Source organism: Bos grunniens, chromosome 23 (assembly GCF_055505025.1).
Source record: "Bos grunniens cultivar Pamir isolate PY7600 chromosome 23, Bosgru_T2T1.0, whole genome shotgun sequence".
In the NCBI taxonomy this organism is placed as follows: domain Eukaryota; kingdom Metazoa; phylum Chordata; class Mammalia; order Artiodactyla; family Bovidae; genus Bos; species Bos grunniens.
Window position 1 is genome coordinate 14,251,978 of NC_141187.1, and position 18,725 is coordinate 14,270,702.

The window sequence follows — 18,725 nt, forward strand, 5'->3', positions numbered from 1 at the left end:
ATGCAGAGTACATCATGAGAAACGCTGGACTGGAAGAAACACAAACTGGAATCAAGATTGCCAGGAGAAATATCAATAACCTCAGATATGCAGATGACACCACCCTTATGGCAGAAAGTGAAGAGGAACTCAAAAGCCTCTTGATGAAAGTGAAAGTGGAGAGTGAAAAAGTTGGCTTAAAGCTCAACATTCAGAAGACAATGATCATGGCATCTGGTCCCATCACTTCATGGGAAGTAGATGGGGAAACAGTGGAAACAGTGTCAGACTTTATTTTTCTGGGCTCCAACATCACTGCAAATGGTGACTGCAGCCATGAAATTAAAAGACGCTTACTCCTTGGAAGGAAAGTTATGACCAACCTAGATAGCATATTCAAAAGCAGAGACATTACTTTGCCAACAAAGGTTCGTCTAATCAAGGCTATGGTTTTTCCAGTGGTCATGTATGGATGTGAGAGTTGGACTGTGAAGAAAGCTGAGCGCCAAAGAATTGATGCTTTTGAACTGTGGAGTTGGAGAAGACTCTTGAGAGTCCCTTGGACTGCAAGGAGATCCAATTAGTTCATTTTGAAGGAGATCAGCCCTGGGATTTCTTTGGAAGGAATGATGCTAAAGCTGAAACTCCAGTACTTTGGCCACCTCATGCGAAGAGTTGACTCATTGGAAAAGACTCTGATGCTGGGAGGGATTGGGGGCAGGAGGAGAAGGGGATGACAGAGGATGAGATGGTTGGATGGTATCACTGACTCGATGGACGTGAGCATCAGTGAACTCCTGGAGTTTGTGATGGACAGGGAGGCTTGGTGAGCTGCGCTTCGTGGGGTCGCAAAGAGTCGGACTCGACTGAGCGACTGGTCTGATCTGATCTGAAGGGACCCACGACTTAAGAGCTGCAGCTCTATGCTACCCCCTAGTGGCAAGATGCTCCATGGCACCCCCGGCCCCACCCTGCCTCCTGTCCCTCACGGTGGACACAGACTGGAGAGGCTCATTTACGTGTCCCCAGCAGCACCACGCTCAGAGCAGCTGCAAATATTTGCTGGCAAATAGGTCAACAGTGTGAGTGGCAGGAAATAAAAACACATAGTTAAAATTTTACTTTCTGCCTAACTGATTCTGCCAACTGTGTAACTCTTCCTAGGTTTTTTTCTTTTTTTGGCACAGAGTTTGTGAGTTAAGTCTTAACGCATAGATCAGTCAAAAGGCAAATGTGAAAAACTTTCTGGACTTGATGCACGATCCTAATAGCACAAGATATACACGCCTAAATCATCACTGGTAAAATGCCAGAGATTCTGAGAAATGTCACTGCACCCACCAACTGGGACATTCGCGTCATCCAGATCCTGCACCTGCAGAATGAGTCAGGGATAGCTCGAAAATGGTTATCCCAGAGGTACAATCTGATGATTCAGCCCAAAGACAAGAGATGACTAAGAGGACTAAGTAATGGCTTACCAATTGGGAGGGTACTCTGTGCCCACTGAGATTAGAAGAAGAAGAAATAACCGGGGGCTGCTCAAGCCCTTTCAGGAAAGAACTTCCTAACTAGTGCCTGAACTTGTACCTGGATTTGTCTTCTTCTGGAAAATCCCATGGACAGAGGAGCCTGGTAGGCTGCAGTCCCTGGGGTCGCTAGGAGTCAGACACGACTGAGCGACTTCACTTTCACTTTTCACTTTCATGCATTGGAGAAGGAAATGGCAACCCACTCCAGTGTTCTTAGCAGCAGCAGCAGCAGGAAAGAAAATGTTTAGTCAGGAATAAAACGCAGCCCTGACCAAGGCAGGGGTGAAAGTCGCTCAGTCGTGTCTGACTCTGCAACCCCATACAGTCCATAGAATTCTCCAGGCCAGAATACTGGAGTGGGTGGCCTATCCCTTCTCCAGGGGACCTTCCCGACCCAGGAATCGAACCAGGGTCTCCTGCATTGCAGATGGATTCTTTACCAACTGAGCTATGAGGGAAGGCAGGGGTAGGGGATGCATTTGAGGCCATTTTGGGGGTTCTTCCAGCCCTACAAGTTAGAGGTTCATGTAGCAATCCCTGTGAATAGGTGGGATGGGATAATGTGAATAAAAGCATTCTTTTATTCACATTACTCATAAGACTTGGATGGAGAGGACCTCATCCGTGCACACAGCTATCACAGGGACTGAACACATCTCTGGGATTTCAAGTTCCCTGATGGCAGAAGCAGCCTTTAATGGAAGCTGCTTGCTGGGCTAATGGTCAGGCCCTAAGTGGAAATTCTGAGATCAACAGGCCTTTCTAAATTCAGGAAATCAAAGACTGAAACTGAAGCTTAATGGGCTGATAAGAACAGCAAATACCTACCCCCATCCTTTCATCTTGTCCCTGCCAGGCATTTAATTGGTCTACCTTTCCTAGAAGTCAATGCTGCCTGTTACATGCAATTTTTGGGAAGAGATGAACAAGGAGAGTTGACAAATCACTCACAGAAAATCCCATGAAAGGTGGATTTAAGGCAATCCAGGCCCCACCTCATTATAAATGGCTACATTTTCAAAGGACGCTAGTGAAGTCGGCTCTTAAATTGAGTCTCTTCTGTGCTGTGTTTCAGAGAACTCTCTGCTTTGCTAGGATTACTAATTGGACCAAACCTTCTTAATTCAGAGTTACAGGCATTTTGTTTTAGGTGAAAGTCTGAATTATATATTAAAAAAAATACAAATTTATTCTTTCCTAGAATAATACTTATTGCCCTTGGCTTTGCAGCAAACCTTTGATCAGGGAAAGATATTTCTTCTTGGTATTTGGGTGTTATGAAATAGAAAAGCCCAAATAAAATATCAAGATGAAGAAAGCCTTGAGAAAATAAATCAGAAGACAAAATCATGTATCTTAATAGAAACTTGCATGTTTAATAGGAATTCATCTGCTTCCCATACGTTCTACAGGTCCAGTTCAGACAGGAGTCACAGAATAAAAGACTTAAAAAATTTTTTTAAGATTTTTTTTTTTGGATGTGGCTCATTTTTAAAGTCTTTATTGAATTTGTTACAATATTGTTTCTGTCTTACGTTTTGGATTTTTGGTCACAAGGCATGAGGGATCTTAGCTTCCATTGGAAGGCAAAGTCTTAACCACTGGACCACCAGGGAAGACTTCTTGATGAGCTAAGGGAACCTTCTGCTCAAGGGATAACTCTGAAGGAGAAATTCCTAATCAGGAAGGGGCTGGAGAGGAGCAATGCAAGTAAATATTCAAGGAGAGCTAAATATACACACTCATATGTGTCAAATAGATAATCAAAAAGGACCTACTAAATATAACACATGGGGTTTGTTGTTGTTTAGTTGCTAAGTCATGTCCAACTTTGCAGTCCTACAGACTAGCCCACCAGGCTCCTCTGTCCATGGGATTTCCCAGGCAAGTGGGTTTGCCGTTTCCCAGTCTGAGATCAAACTCAGGTCTCCTACACTGGCAGGCAGATTCCTTATCACTGAGCCACCTGGGAAGCCAAATATATATCAAATAGACAATCAAAAAGGACCTACTGAATGTAACACATGGGGTTAACTACTAAGTGTGACTCATGAGAATATCTGCTCCATATTTCTACAACTAAAACTTATCTCACTCGATCACTGGCCTTGCTTGTTTTATTTTGACTATCACCCCATTTCCAGTTAGACTGAATGCTCCAAGAACTGGGAAAATGCCTGCTTTTTTCATTATTCTATGGCAGGTACCTAGTACAGTGTTGGCATTTGATGAGTAAAAGTTGAATTTAAATTAGGATTTTGCTATAAGTAGATCAGGCAAGAATTAAAAAAAGAAAACAGACCTACAGGACTTCCCTGGCAGTCGAGTGTTTAATTATCCTTCCAATGCAGAGGGTGTGGGTTCAACCCCTGGTTGGGCACTAAGATCCCACAAAGAAAATAGACCTCCATTATTTAGTAACATCTGGATATTAAAGTTACTTTCCCAATATAAGAATAACTAAATTCTGAAAACCTACCAAGGAGACATTAATTTCTTAAAATCTGAAGTTTGGAAAAAACTATCGCTTTCAAGCTTGAGTCCTCTTACTAATCAGTATGATTTGTGTTAAAAAAAAAAAAAAAGTATTCAATGGTTTGCTTCACCCAATTTTAATGAGCCCCGGCTGTAAGTTCACCCTGGAAAAGGCCAGAACACAGAGTATGGCTGATTACTATGATTTACATAATTTCCCACCAGAGGCCCACAGCCAAAGTCATCACTCACTCTCGAGTCTTTAGAATATAAGAAACGACCCAAGCAGCCAGTAAGAAAGGAGTTCCACTTCCAGAGCTTCCCTTTGTACGTGCTCAAGAATTTTTTCTTGCTGGATTCATCATTAATAGCCATTTATCAAATCTACCAGTATTTTTGATTTTGTGAAGTCTCTCCCCACACTGTCACTTAGAACACTGTCTTCTCTAATCTTCCTGCACTGCGTGGAGGTAGAATAACTGAGGAGTATGAAAAATAGTGACGGGCAAATAGGAGTCTGTTTCTGAGAAGCGGATGTTTCAACAGCATTAATAACCAAAAAGGCAAGACAGACAGCAGAAGGGGGAGGGGTGGGGAAACCCAAAACAAGAAAAATCCCAAAACTTCCAACTTCAACCTTCCAGAGGAAAAAATGCTATAAAAATGATATGAAAGGACTTAGAGACACAATGGCAGAGTAGGAAGGCCTTGAGCTCACCTCCTCTCAAGAGTACACCAAACTCACAATTGCTGAACAATTATCAATAAAAGACTGAAAGTGAAAGTCTCTCAGTTGTGTCTGACTCTTTGTGACCCCATGGACTGTATAGTCCATGGAATTCTCCAGGCCAGAATACTGGAATGGGTACCCTTTCCCTTCTCCAAGGTATCTTCCCAACCCAGGGATCGAACACAGGTCTCCCACATTGCAGGCAGATTCTTTACCAGCTGAGCCACCAGGGAAGCCCAAGCCTATCCCTTCTCCAGGGGATCTTCCCAATCCAGGAATCAAACTGAGGTCTCCTGCAATGCAGGCAGATTCTTTACCAACAGAGCTATCAGGGAAGCGCCCCCCTCCCCGCCTCCAAAAAAAGGAAGACTGTAATCTACAAAAAAAATAAAAAGATTTTCTACATCCAAAGACACAAGGAAGAAACCATGAGACAGTAGAAGGGGTGCATTTGCAATATAGTCAAACTCCACACTCCCCAAGTGGGCAACCTGCAAACTGGAGAATAATTATATCACAGAAGTTCTCCCACAGGAGTGAAAGTTCTGAGTCCCAAGCCAGGCTCCCCAGTCTAAAGGTCAAGTACCATGAGGAGGAGCCCCCAGACCATCTGGCTTTGAAGGCCAGTGGAGCTTGTTGTAGGAGTCCATGGACTGGGTGAGACAGGGACTCCGCTCTTGGAGAGGGCACACAGCATCTCGTGCTAGAGCCCGGGGTGAAGGCAGTGACGTCATAGGAGCCTGGGCCAGAGGCTCCACTTTTGGAGAGGGCACACAGCATCTCGTGCTAGAGCCCAGGGTGAAGGCAGTGACATCATAGGAGCCTGGGCCAGAGCCTCTGCTCTTGGAGAGGGCACACAGCATCTCGTGCTAGAGCCCGGGGTGAAGGCAGTGACGTCATAGGAGCCTGGGCCAGAGCCTCTGCTCTTGGAGAGGGCACACAGCATCTCGTGCTAGAGCCGGGGTGAAGGCAGTGATGTCATAGGAGCCTGGGCCAGAGCCACCTGTTGGTCTTGGAGGGTCTCCTGAGGAGGTGTGAGGATGGGGCAGCCGTGGCTTACTGTGGGTACAGGGACTCTGGTGGTGGAGGTACCAGGGAATATTCATTGGCGTGAGCTCTCCTGGAGGCCACCATTTTGGCACCAAGACTTGGCCCCAACCAAAAGCCTGTAGACTCCAGTGCTGAAACATCTCAGGCCAAACAACCAACAGAGCAGGAAGAGAGGACAAACAGAGAAGAAAAGAGATAAAAGGAATCCAAATCGAAAAGGAAATAATTACTGTTTGCAGATGACATGATACTCTACATTGAAAATCCTAAAGATGCTACCAGAAAACTACTCGTGCTCATCACTGAATCTGGTAAAGATACAGGATACAAAAATCATACACAGAAATCTCCTGCATTCCTATTCTCTGACAGTGAAAGATCAGAAAGAGAAATGAAGGCAACAATCCTACTTATCATCACATCAAAGAGAAAAAAATACCTCAGAATACACCTACCTAAGGAGATGAATGGAAAAGCTAGTGGAGGTGATGGAATTCCAGTTGAGCTATTCCAAATCCTGAAAGATGATGCTGTGAAAGTGCTGAACTCAATATGCCAGCAAATTTGGAAAACTCAGCAGTGGCCACAGGACTGGAAAAGGTCAGTTTTCATTCCAATCCCAAAGAAAGGCAATGCCACAGAATGATCAAACTATCGCACAATTGCACTCATCTCACACGCTAGTAAAGTAATACTCAAAATTCTCCAAGCCAGGCTTCAATAGTATGTGAACCATGAACTTCCAGATGTTCAAGCTGGTTTTAGAAAAGGCAGAGGAACTAGAGATCAAATTGCCAACATCCACTGGATCATTGAAAAAGCAAGAGAATTCCAGAAAACATCTATTTCTGCTTTATTGACTATGCCAAAGCCTTTGACTGTGTGGATCACAATCAACTGTAGACAATTCTGAAAGAGACGGGAATACCAGACCACCTGACCTGCCTCTTGAGAAACCTATATGCAGGTCAGGAAGCAACAGTTAGAAATGGACATGGAACAACAGACTGGTTCCAAATAGGAAAAGGAATACGTCAAGGCTGTATATTGTCACCTTGTTTATTTAATTTATATGCAGGGTACATCATGAGAAACGCTGGGCTGGAAGAAGCACAAGCTGGAATCAAGATTGCTGGGAGAAATATCAAGAACCTCAGATATGCAGATGACACCACTCTTATGGCAGAAAGTGAAAAGGAACTAAAAAGCCTCTTGATGAAAGTAAAAGAGGAGAGTGAAAAAGTAGGCTTAAAGCTCAACATTTACAAAACTAAGATCATGACATCTGGTCCCATCACTTCATGGCAAATAGACTGGGAAACAGTAGAAACAGTGTCAGACTTTATCTTTTTGGGCTCCAAAGTCACTGCAGATGGTGACTGCAGCCATGAAATTAAAAGATGCTTACTCCTTGGAAGGAAAGTTATGACCAACCTAGACAGCATATTGAAAAGCAGAGACATTACTTTGCCAACAAAGGTCCGTCTAGTCAAGGCTATGGTTTTTCCAGTGGTCATGTATGGATGTGAGAGTTGAACTGTGAAGAAGGCTGAGTGCCGAAGAATTGATGCTTTTGAACTGTGGTGTTGGAGAAGACTCTTGAGAGTCCCTTGGACTGCAAGGAGATCCAACCAGTCCATTCTAAAGATCAGTCCTGGGTGTTCACTGGAAGGACTGATGCTAAAGCTGAAACTCCAATACTTTGGCCACCTCATGCGAAGAGTTGATTCATTGGAAAAGACTCTGATGCTGGGAGGGATTGGGGGCAGGAGGAGAAGGGGACGACAGAGGATGAGATGGCTGTTTGGCATTACCAACTCGAAGGACATGAGTTTGAGTGAACTCCGGGAGTTGGTGTTGGACAGGGAGGCCTGGCGTGCTGCAATTCATGAGGTCGCAGAGTTGAACACGACTGAGCGACTGAACTGAACCGAAGGAGATGAAAGACTTGTACTCAGAAAACTTTAAGAAAGTGACCAAAGAAATCAAAGATGACACAAACAGATGGACAGGTACACTGTTTCTGGACTGGAAGAATCAATATTGTCAAGAATGATTTTACTACCCAAAGTAATCTACAGATTCAGTGCAATCCCTATCAAATTACCAATAGCATTTTTCACAGAGGATTAGCCTCCAAAATGTGCAAACAGCTCATACAGCTCAATTAAAAAAAAAAAAAAAACTCAAACAAAAAAGGGGCAGAAGATCTAAAAAGACATTTCTCCAAAGAAGATATACAGATGGCCAAATGACACATGAAAAGATGTTCAACACTGCTCATTATTAGAGAAATGCTAATCAAAACTACAATGAGGTTATCACCTCACACCAGTCAGAATGGCCATCATCAAAGAGTCTACAAATAATAAATGTTGGAGAGGGTGTAGAGGAATGGGAACCCTCTTACAATGTTGGGGGAAATGTAAACTGGTAGAGCCACCAAAGAGAATAATACAGAGATTCCTTAAAAAACTAGAAACACAGTTACCATGTGATCTTGTAACCCCACTCCTAAGCATATGTCCAGGGAAAATCATAATTTGGAAAGATACATGGGCACCAGTGTTCACTGCAGCACTATTTCCAATAGCCAAGACAAGGAAGCAACCCAATTGTCCATTGACAGATGAATAGATAAAGAAGATGTAGTATAAACATAAAATGGAATATTACTCAGCCATAAAAAAGAAAAAATTATGCCATTTGCAGCAACATGGATGGACCTAGAGATTATCACACTAAGTGAAATAAGCCAAACAGAGAGAGACAAATATCATACGGTATTGCTTATATGTGGAGTCTTAAAAACAATACAAATGAACTTATTTACAAAACACAAACAGACTCATAGACATAGGAAACAAATTTATGGTTAAAAGGGGAAAGTTCAGGGGGAGGGGAAAAGTAGGAATTTTGGATTAGCAGATACATACTACTACACCTAAAATAGATAATAAATAAGGACCTGCTGTACAGAGCAGAGAACTATACTCAGTATTTTGTAGTAACCTATATGGGAAAGGAATCTGAAAAAGACTATATATATATACACACACATATATACATATATATGGAGAAGGCAATGGCAACCCACTCCAGTACTCTTGCCTGGAGAATCCCATGGATGGAGGATCCTGGTAGGCTTCAGTCCATGGGGTTGCAAAGAGTCGGACACGACTGAGCAACTTCACTTTCGCTATACATATATATGTATGTGTGTGTATATATACACACACACATACATATACATATACATATATATACATGCTTCCCAAGTGGTGCTAGTGATAAAAAAGAACCTGCCTGCCAATGCAGGAGACGTAAGAGATGCAGGTTAAATCCCTAGGTCAGGAAGATCCCCTGGACAAGGGTACGGCAACCCACTGCAGTATTCTTGCCTGGAGAATCCTATGGACAGAGGAGCCTGGTGGGTTACGGCCCACGTAGTTGCAGAGTCGGACATGAATGAAGTGACCTAGAATGCATTCGTGCACATATATATGTAACTGAATCACTTTGCTGTACAACTGAAACTACTAACAACACAACGTGTAAATCAAATATGTGTCAATTAAAAATTAACTATAGTAAGTCTCCTGCCTATGAACCTTCAAGTTGTGAACTTTCAAAGATGTGAGTATGTGTGCGCACGTCCAGTCTCATGTCACTTCATGAGTCTGGCGTATATCATCATGCATGTCCATCCCCTACAAGTGGTTGTGCTTCTGTGCACTTTACTGTACAGTATTGTATAAGCACAGCAGTATAGTTTCTTTATTTCAAGCTAGATCCACAAGAGGACAACTGCACTGAACTCCTTGCTGTGCAACATGAAGAATTTACTAATGAAGGCCTGAAGGAGTTGGAGGCCCAGAGAAAGCACGAAGAGAGACAAGAGGAAGCAGTAACTGAAGAACCAAAGAGCTTCATGATGCAGGAGATAGTAAAGGGGTTTTCTTTGAGAGGCCCTGTTAAGTTTTTGAGGCACCGGACCTGAATGTAGACTAGTTCACAAAGTTTGCAGCAGTCGTTCAGAATGCAATCCAGTGCTACTGTGTCATTATGGCAAGAAAAAAAAGAGCTACTACTCAGACACCACTAAGATTGTGTTTTCAAGAGGATAGATGGAATTGAATCCAGCAAAGAACCAGACCTGTGACGTCAACGTCAGGCGTGAGTGACATTGCAGCTTGCCCTCCATCTCCTCTTGCTGATGATCCTTCAGCTCTACAATCTCCCACTTCTCTCTCCTCCAGTCAGTGACGCTTCCTGCCCATTCACTTGATGCCAGCCCCTGTATGCCAGCTGTTGTGCCACACTACTGTACTTTTCAAGTACTTTCTCACTACTTATTGTACTTTTTCTTACTGTACTATAAGATTAAAAATGTTTTTTTATGTATTATTTGTGTGAAAAGTATTATAAACCTATTAAAGTACAGTACTATATAGTCAATTGGGTTAGTTGGGTACCTAGGCTAACTGTGTTAGACTTGGAACAAACTGGACTTACAAATGCACTCTTGGAACAGAAGTCATGTATGTATGCAGGGGAGTTACTGTAACTAATTCTAAAAATAAGACTTAAAGAGAATATTTACTTTTAACACATAGCTCTGATGTACCAAACCATTACTTCAAACAGCTCAATATTTTCAACAGTTATCTCCCCAAAGCCCTCCTAGTGTTCTCTAAGAATCGCCTCTCTCAAATAAAGAGACAAACAGGTCTCCTGTCTTGAGTGTGTAATTTTTATAAATTGCATCAGACCCACAGTGAGTGTCTTTCCAGGAGTTTCACCAAAACGAAAAAGAAATTCTGAGATAAAACTGTAGCAGGAGGTCAGGGGAAGTGCAGAATTGTGGGGTCACAGGCCTGACCCGCAAGCTGTTCTCAGTCAAAGCCAGGGGGTGCGAGGGCCCTGGGGCCACCGCCGGTCTGGTCCTATCTCCGCGGCACAGGCCTCAGGTGCAGCTCTCGCTCCAGCTGCTCGGCGGTCAGGCTTCCCTGGATTGCCTCGCAGCCCGGGTTGAACACCGAGTAGGCACTTTTCTCCCCCTGCATCTTCTCCTCGGGGCCTCGCATCCCCACATACATCCAGTAGAACAGGGACAGGACAAAATAGGCCAGGCCAAATTCCAGCTCCACAAACAGCCCCAGCAGGACCAACCAGAGGAGCACCTTCAACAGGGTGACGCTGGTCAGGAGAGACCGGTCCCGCGGGGTCAGGGGCTGCGGTGGCGGCGGCTGCGGCGGTGGCGGGGCTTCTTCGGCTGGACTCCATGGTGGCTGTGACTCGAGGCCCCCGGGCCCTGCTGCTCCCTAGGACACACAAACAAACCAAAGAAAGAATGAAGGACAGTGGGGCCGAGAGGATCAAAACCCATCCGGAGAGGCAGCTGCCCCTGTGTGCAAAGGCGTCCCCTCATCGGCGTCTGTTTTTCTTGCCCTGCTCTCTAAGACAACTATCTCCCAAGAGCTCTCATGCATCCTGCTCTGAATCAAAACCCATCAGTGAGATGTGACTTGAGGAAAACCTTACGGCGTTCAGGTGGATTCCCGTCTGAGGCAGACATTTCATCAGATTATTCTGCTGCTAAGAGGAGCTAATGTAGCCCCTCCAGTAACTCCCTGTAATTGATAAGGCAGCAGCCGGGCACATGCTTCCCACACAGAATCAATATATGTTTGTTGACTGGATTAGATGAGCTAAAATGTTGTTGAGTGGCATGATTCTAAAATGAGGAGTATTCTACACGTTAAAAAAAAAAAACCACAATTAGAGCCACAACCTTTCCATCCCGTGACCATCCTACACGGCCCCAGGGTCTCCTAACTGGACTACCCGCCTTCTAACCTATCTCTCCCCACACCAAACCATGTACAGCTGCTAAATAAATCTGCCACAACATCCATCAACCTTCTGCTCACAAACCTTTGACACATTTTTAATGCCTACCAGTTAAATTTTAAACTCCTTGGGCTGGAATCCAAGGCCTTGCATTCACTCAAAAGACAGAAGTGCCAGAACACAGGCCCCTATGCTGGCTGTAATGGGAGACAGAGGTACTTAAGGAGCTTTTGCGAGCTTGGTCTCCAGTCCAGTATTTTCTAAAATTTTGGGGTATGACCCACAATAAAAAATACATTTTGTACTGCAAACCCCCCCCAAAATATATATATATGGCGTGTATATATGTGTGTATCAGGAAAAAAGTCTTCACATATCATCACTTTGATTACATATGAAGCTTTGGTTTTCTATTCTATTTTTAAAATTACATTTAGTTAATTTAGGATAAGACCTTTAAAATTTTTTTCACTAGCCACGAATGAGTCATGATTTGCAGTTTGTAAAATAATGTTGTAAAAAGTTTCCTGAACAACATGATCCACAATCTACTGCTCTAGAAATGAATCCTCTGGTCTTACAACCCAAAGACACTGCCCATCCGTGGCTGGGAATATTCCTCTCCATTCCTCAGGAACGTGCTCTCTCCAGGCAAGCACGGCTGGTGAACTATGTATACCCTGACCTCTGGGGCCAGCAAGCAGGGTGCCCCTCCACCTCCCAGAGCTCTAACTGGCTCTCTTTCTCACTGAGCACCAAACTGTTGTCATTCAAGTGTCTCTCTTTTAATATAGATCACATGTGTCCCTAGTGGTTGCATGAGGTCACCTACTGTTGCTGATTATCTTTTGGTGTCTCCAGAGCCAAACAGCACTGCACACATAAGTTCTCTGTACAGAGCAGACTTAGTTCATTTATTCAGTTATATCCCGTATTCTTCACGTGGCAACTTAAAAGGGACCAAAACCGTTATCTGATCTTCAAAAAATATATAGGTCATCTGATTCATGCTGCTTTAGCAATTCTACATTGTTAGACCTTTGGTTGGTTTTTTTTGTTTTTTTTTTAAGCATCAACTCTGGGTCGGGAAGATCCCCTGGAGAAGAAAATGGCAACCCACTCCAGCATTCTTGCCTGGAAAATCCCATGAACAGAGGTGCCTGGAGGGCTACAATCCGTAGGGTCGCAAAAAGTCAGACACGACTGAAGTGACTTGGCACACGTTGCAATTATGACCTTTCCAATTAGATTGGAAAGGTCTTTGACATATAATCAGCTACACTCCCCACCCCCTCCACATACATTTATTAAATAAATAAATGTCCCTTTCAGATTCAACCAGGGTGCACAATAGGGAAATCACTGACAGTCTTAGCAGGGAACGCATACAATCTGATTAGTATTTAAGACTACTCTGGATGCCAGGCAGAGAATGGGCTGCAAGAGAAGAAAGGAAATTGTTAATAGCTCATGCATGAGGCCCAATAAGAGAGGAGCAGGCAGAGATGAGGCTGGTGACAAGGAGATCAGAGAGAAATGATGGACTAATGGACAGAACACATCTTGAACGTGCACAACTTGAAATTCACAGTAAACTGAATTTATTAGTAAAGGAACACTAATAAGAATAATGCTATGGCCAACATTTACTGAGTACCTTCTAGATGCCTGATCTCCTGTAACCCAGCAGGCAGGCCTTATTAGTCCCAATTTACTGATAAGGAGACACTGAGATGTAAGGAACTCCCCTAAAGTCACATGGCTGGTGACAGGCAGAGATGAGGTTGGTCCAGGATCCTAGGATGATCTCCCTTCAAAGGCCTTTTTACTTAACTAAGGGCATCATGGGAGATGCTAAGGGGAAGGGTTAGAGAGCTAGAAGGAGATGAGGTAGGGGTAGGGGTGTTAAACTGGCAAAGGGAACAAACAAAGGAGAGGGGGGCTCCAGAGATGCCTCCAACCAGTGCACCTCCTACTGTAAAAGCTGTGTGTCAAAGTGTTTGGGGCCACCACAGGCACCACAGCACATATGGTGCAGTTTAGGGAAGGGACTTCCATTCCCAGAATACCAAAGTGCTTCCCACCTCAGAGCCTTTGCACTTGCGGTTCCCTCTGAGAGGAAAGCCCTTTCCCCTCACACCACCTGGCTGGCTCCCTCTTATACAAACCTCAGCAAAAATGTCACCATGTGGGCCCTTGTCCTTGTCCCAGGTTTCTTAAGAGTGGCTCCTTCTTAAGAAAAATGGTGAGGTCACTTCCTCTATGAGGTCCTCCCTGCCCACCCAATTTAAAGTGACACTCTGCATCCCTCACCTCCGATTCACTATCACAGCACGCTGGATTTTCCTCCCTTTTGTAGCATTCATCATTCTGTTCTTTCAACTCAAAAGCAAGTTCTGAGAGAACAGGGCCTTGTCTTTATTGCATTGTCTCCTGGGACTCAGGACAGTAGCTGGAACATAGTGGGCACGTGACTGAGTCAATGAATGCTGGTGGGAAAAAGGGAGAACTTAAGAGATGACTCCTGGATCTGAAGCAGTGATGCAAAGCCTGTGCCTGGCTGCTGCTGCTGCTGTTGCTAAGTCGCTTCAGTCGTGTCTGACTCTGTGGGACCCCATAGACGGCAGCCCACCAGGCTCCCCCGTCCCTGGGATTCTCCAGGCAAGAACACTCGAGTAGGTTGCCATTGCCTTCTCCAATGCATGAAAGTGAAAAGTGAAAGTGAAGTCGCTCAGTTGTGTCCGACTCTTTGAGACCCCATGGACTGCAGCCTACCAGGCTCCTCATCCATTCGATTTTCAGGCAAGAACACTGGGGTGCCATCGCCTTCTCTGTGCCTGGCTAGGTCATGCCAAAGAAAGAGGGCATTTGAACTGTGGGCCAGCCTGAGCCAAGGCCTGGAAGGGAGGAGTTGCAGGATGAGTGTGGTCAATAGACCCTGGGGCTAGATGGTGCACTGGGGGCCTGGGGAGGGAGATGGGGGTGGGGTGGGGGCTTGGCAGGATTAAAAAAAAAAAAGTTACAGGCATTTTTGTCCCACTGTGGTAGAAGCTTGCTGCAGAAAGAAATATTTTATTTGGGGGAAATGCTTTTCCCCAAGCTAAATTCGAGAGTGAGGGAATGAGGAGGTGGACCCCTCTGTATCAATGGCCAGCAAAAAGAAGCAATTACAAACAGAAGGATAAAGAAATCTCAGACAAGCCACTATGTGCCACCAAAATTATTAGGTAGAGATAGATCAGAAATTGGCAGGGGTAGGGGGTGGGGAGCAATTTAGTGATAATTTCACACCAGAACAAACTCAAGAATGATAACTGAGTAAATGAAAATGAGTTTTAGACAAAGTCCCTTATGAAAAACAGAGTAACTGATAAGAAGCATAGGAGGTCTAGCATTGCCTCTCATCCCTTTGTCAGGCCATCAGTTAGTTTTGGGGCTTTTAATAATGGAAATTTTCTCCAAGCTCAGCTCCTCTAGTGATCTCATATTCCTTTGGAAATGAGCCATAAAGTCAAAAACTCATTGTGTAGGCTAGATGTTTTATAACTGTGGGGAGGAAAAGGGGTAGAGGAAATGGATTCTAAAATCCTAAGCAATTGTGCCCTGTGAGTTCTAATCCACAATAAAGTCATCCTGAGACAAACTGTATGCAAGGAAATGGATTGTTTGAACCCTGCACACTCTTTCTGCAAGTCAGCAGGAACCCTGTGTGTCATGAAGAATAGTATCTAATTCAAACTAAGTAACAATAAGTTCTCCTTGATTACCAAAAAAAAAAGAAAAAATTCCATATAAGCAGATGTGGTGCAAGGATACATGAACTTAGGAAATTTTAAGAGGAGTAAGAGTTGACTCATTGGAAAAGACTCTGATGCTGGGAGGGATTGGGGGCAGGAGGAGAAGGGGACGACAGAGGATGAGATGGCTGGATGGCATCACTGACTCGATGGACGTGAGTCTCAGTGAACTCCGGGAGTTGGTGATGGACAGGGAGGCCTGGCGTGCTGCGATTCATGGGGTCACAAAGAGTCGGACACGACTGAGCGACTGATCTGATCTGAAGGCACATTTTACTTTCCAAAAGGAATTTCTGGCACTTATTGCACTTAGGAGGTACAAAGACCAGCTCACAGATTTCCCCTTGATGTTTTGTCCTGTGTTCCCACATGCATGCTCCAATCTCACACTTAAGTCACCTTGCCACTTTACTCATGAATGAAAACCAAGATACAGAGAGAGGAATGAGAGATTACCAAAAGCTAATGAGGCTTCCCTGGTGGCTCAGACAGTAAAGAATCTGCCTGCAATGGCAGGAGACCTGTGTGGGATCCCTGGGTCAGGAAGATCCCCTGAAGAAGATAATGGCTACCCACTCCAGTATTCTTGCATGGAGAATCCCATGAACAGAGGAGACTGACAGGCTACAGCCCATGGGATCGCAAGGATTCGGGCACGACTGAACGACTAACACACTCACAATAGGGTGTAAAAGCTATCATACTAATCTCTTGTTTTCGCCTTAAACATTAATTGTTAAACTTGAGTAGGCTTCGCTACTTCAACAGTGATACACAACACATTGCCACCACAGGCAGTCAGCACACTTCTGCGAGTTCTGTATTCAAACACCGTTTCTAAAGCGCAGGCTATTTGGGCACGTGGCCCAGATGCGAAATCAAATCAAGCTTTAATTTACTGCCACTTCTCATCAGCATCCAATTAGACCTTTCCCCCTCCATTAGCAGAGGGCTGTGGCCCCCTATGGTTGTGGAGACGTTTCCCAAAGCCACCGAGGGCACAACGATCACTCAACTCGCTGTGAATAACGCAAGGGCAGAGGTGATTTCTTCTGGGACCCTAGACCCTCAACTTCCCGCCTGGAGTCGAAGGTGCGTGGGTCCCTGGCTGGAAAGAAAATGTCAAAGTCACTGCAGGGCAGAACAGGACGGGGCAGGAGACGCGGGGCCCCGCCGCCAAGCCGGCGGGAGGCGCCAGCAGCCCCTCTCAGCTAGCGAAAAGTGTGTTAGTCCCTCAATCGTGTCTGACTCTCTGCGAGCCCATAAACTGTCCTCCGCTGTCAACGGGCTTCTCCAGCCCCGGGGGGCGTGGCCTGGGCCGGGCCATTCCACGACGTGGGGGCGGGGCCTTCAGGCCACCACGTGGTGCCCGGGCGGAGCCTCGGCGGAGTCGCTTCAGAGGCCACGTCGGCGTTTCAGAAGCCAGGTGCCTTAGGGGTAAGGCCTCCCTCCTCTCACCTGAGCGAGGCTGGGCTGGGCCTGGGCACTCGGTGGCCTCGGTTTCCACACCAGGAACCGTTTTAGCCAGCCTGAAGGTGCTTTTGGAGTCGTAGCTGCTTCTGCCTTCTCTCCCGAGGTTTGTGTACTCTGGCTCGAAGTGCTAGGTTCAGCCACCAGCCCGGCTCGCTTCCGGGCCGCCCGGAACTCAGCTAGCCGCTGCTCCATGGCGCGCGCCCCCTTCTTCGCGCGCCCGCCCGCGGGGAACCAGTCCCGACTTTGCGGGGTTCCGGGCTGCAGTGCGCCTGCGTGGCGGCGCTCTCTGCTGCGCGTGCGCGCTAGCGGCACTGAGCGCGGGTGGGGCGTGCGCTGGCTTTGTGACGTTCAGTAGGCAGTTCACAGCTAATTGTTCACTCTAAACTTGAAAGAGCAGTGTTCACATCCTCAAGCTACGTGGTTAAGAACCTAAACATAAAGGTTGCCTCATTGTTTCCAGCTTTTGCCCTAGGCTAAGCGCCGCAATGCTCTCTCATGTCAGGGATCAGCTCCCTAACAGGTGGAACATCTCCACAGGTTAGCACCAGATTGAGAAGGTGGTCCCGGGGCATTGAAAAAGGCCCATGATCTGTGGGACTTTTCATGTCAGAAGGAAGGCAGGATACAGCCTGCCCTTTTCCTTTTCAGCGGTTTGCCAGTCTTAGCACTTTGGAGGGCTAGCACTTCTCACTGGCAAGCAGGTTGTACAGACTTCGCCCAATCACTACTCACCCAAAAGGTCACAGTTCCGGTCAGGGACTGTTTAGATTTTTAAAGCTCTAAGCATCTAGCTTTGATGCTTTTGAACTTTGGTGTTGGAGAAGACTTGAGGACTGGACTGCAAGGAGAGCCAACCAGTTCATCCTAAAGGAAAGCAGTCCTGGATGTTCATTGGAAGGACTGATGCTGAAGCTGAAACTCCAATACTTTGGCCACCTGACTCATTGGAAAAGACCCTGATGCTGGGAAAGATTGAAGGCAGGAGGAGAAGGGGAAGACAAGAGGAGGAGATAGTTGGATGGCATCACTGACTCAATGGACGTGAGTTTGAGTAAACTCTGGGAGTTGGCAGTGGACAGGGAGGCCTAGCGTGCTGAAGCCCATGGAGTCACAAAGAGTCAGATAGGACGAGTGACAACTGGACTGAAGCATCTAGCTAAGTGACACTCACGTAATTGAGAACTCAAATATTTTTGGGGTCTTGTTGAGTGTGAGTCAAGGAACTATATGAACTAGAATTGGAGTCTTTCCTACTCTTAGCAAATGTTTATCAAGAACCCTCTATATGTCAAGGGCTCCCATGATAGCTCAGTTGGTAAAGAATCCGCCTGCAATGCAGGGGACCCTGGTTCAATTCCTGGGTCAGGAAGATCTCCTGGGGAAAGGATAGGCTGCCCACTCCAGCCAGTATTCTTGGGCTTCCCTGGTGGCTCAGCTGGTAAAGAATCTGCCCACAATGAGGGAGACCTGTGTTCGATCCCAGGGTTAGGAAGATCCCCTGGAGAAGGGAAAGGCTACTCACTCCAGTATCCTGGCCTGGAGAATTCCATGGACTTTATAGTTCATGGGGTTGCAAAGAGGGAACGCGACTGAACGACTTCACTTTCAGGTACTGATCATAGGCTTCTTAGGTGGCTCCGTGGTAAAGAGTCTGCCTGCAATGCAGGAGACTCAAGTTTGATCTCTGGGTCAGGAAGATATCCTGGAGAAGGAAATGGCAACCCACTCCAGTATTCTTGCCTGGGAAATCTGGACAGAGGAGCCTGGCAAGGAATAGTCCATATGGTCACAAAAAGGTCAGACACAACTTAGCAACTAAACAACAGTTGCTAAGAA

At 45.6% G+C, this 18,725-nt stretch overlaps 1 protein-coding gene and 1 long non-coding RNA gene across 13 annotated transcripts in view; one reads left to right on the forward strand and one right to left on the reverse strand.

Annotated features, from left to right (window-relative positions):
• Positions 1 to 10,503: 10,503 nt before the first annotated feature.
• On the reverse strand, positions 10,504 to 17,154 carry SAYSD1 (SAYSVFN motif domain containing 1). The gene is made up of 2 exons (XM_086371565.1): positions 16,875 to 17,154; positions 10,504 to 11,090 (listed from the first exon to the last, which is right to left on the reverse strand). Exons 1-2 carry the CDS (start codon positions 17,079 to 17,081, stop codon positions 10,713 to 10,715), a joined length of 585 nt encoding a protein of 194 aa, XP_086227691.1. The 5' UTR covers positions 17,082 to 17,154; the 3' UTR covers positions 10,504 to 10,712.
• LOC147346734 (uncharacterized) overlaps positions 16,742 to 18,725 on the forward strand; it is a 33,761-nt gene continuing 31,777 nt past the window's right edge. For 4 of the 12 annotated variants that reach the window (XR_015153187.1, XR_015153188.1, XR_015153183.1 and 1 more), the window contains exon 1: positions 16,742 to 16,853. This is a non-coding gene — a long non-coding RNA (uncharacterized LOC147346734). Of the gene's footprint in view, positions 16,993 to 17,202; positions 17,931 to 18,725 lie in introns of those variants that run through there. The other 8 variants (XR_015153184.1, XR_015153186.1, XR_015153180.1 and 5 more) reach the window with 4 other exon arrangements.

Excerpts from the sequence above, each read along its gene's own strand:
- SAYSD1 (XM_086371565.1), bottom strand. The coding sequence starts at position 17,081 with ATGGAGCAGCGGCTAGCTGAGTTCCGGGCGGCCCGGAAGCGAGCCGGG. Across the intron at positions 11,091-16,874 it reads CCCAGCCCAGCCTCGCTCAG|GGAGCAGCAGGGCCCGGGGG; the intron begins GTGAGAGGAGGG and ends TGTGTGTCCTAG.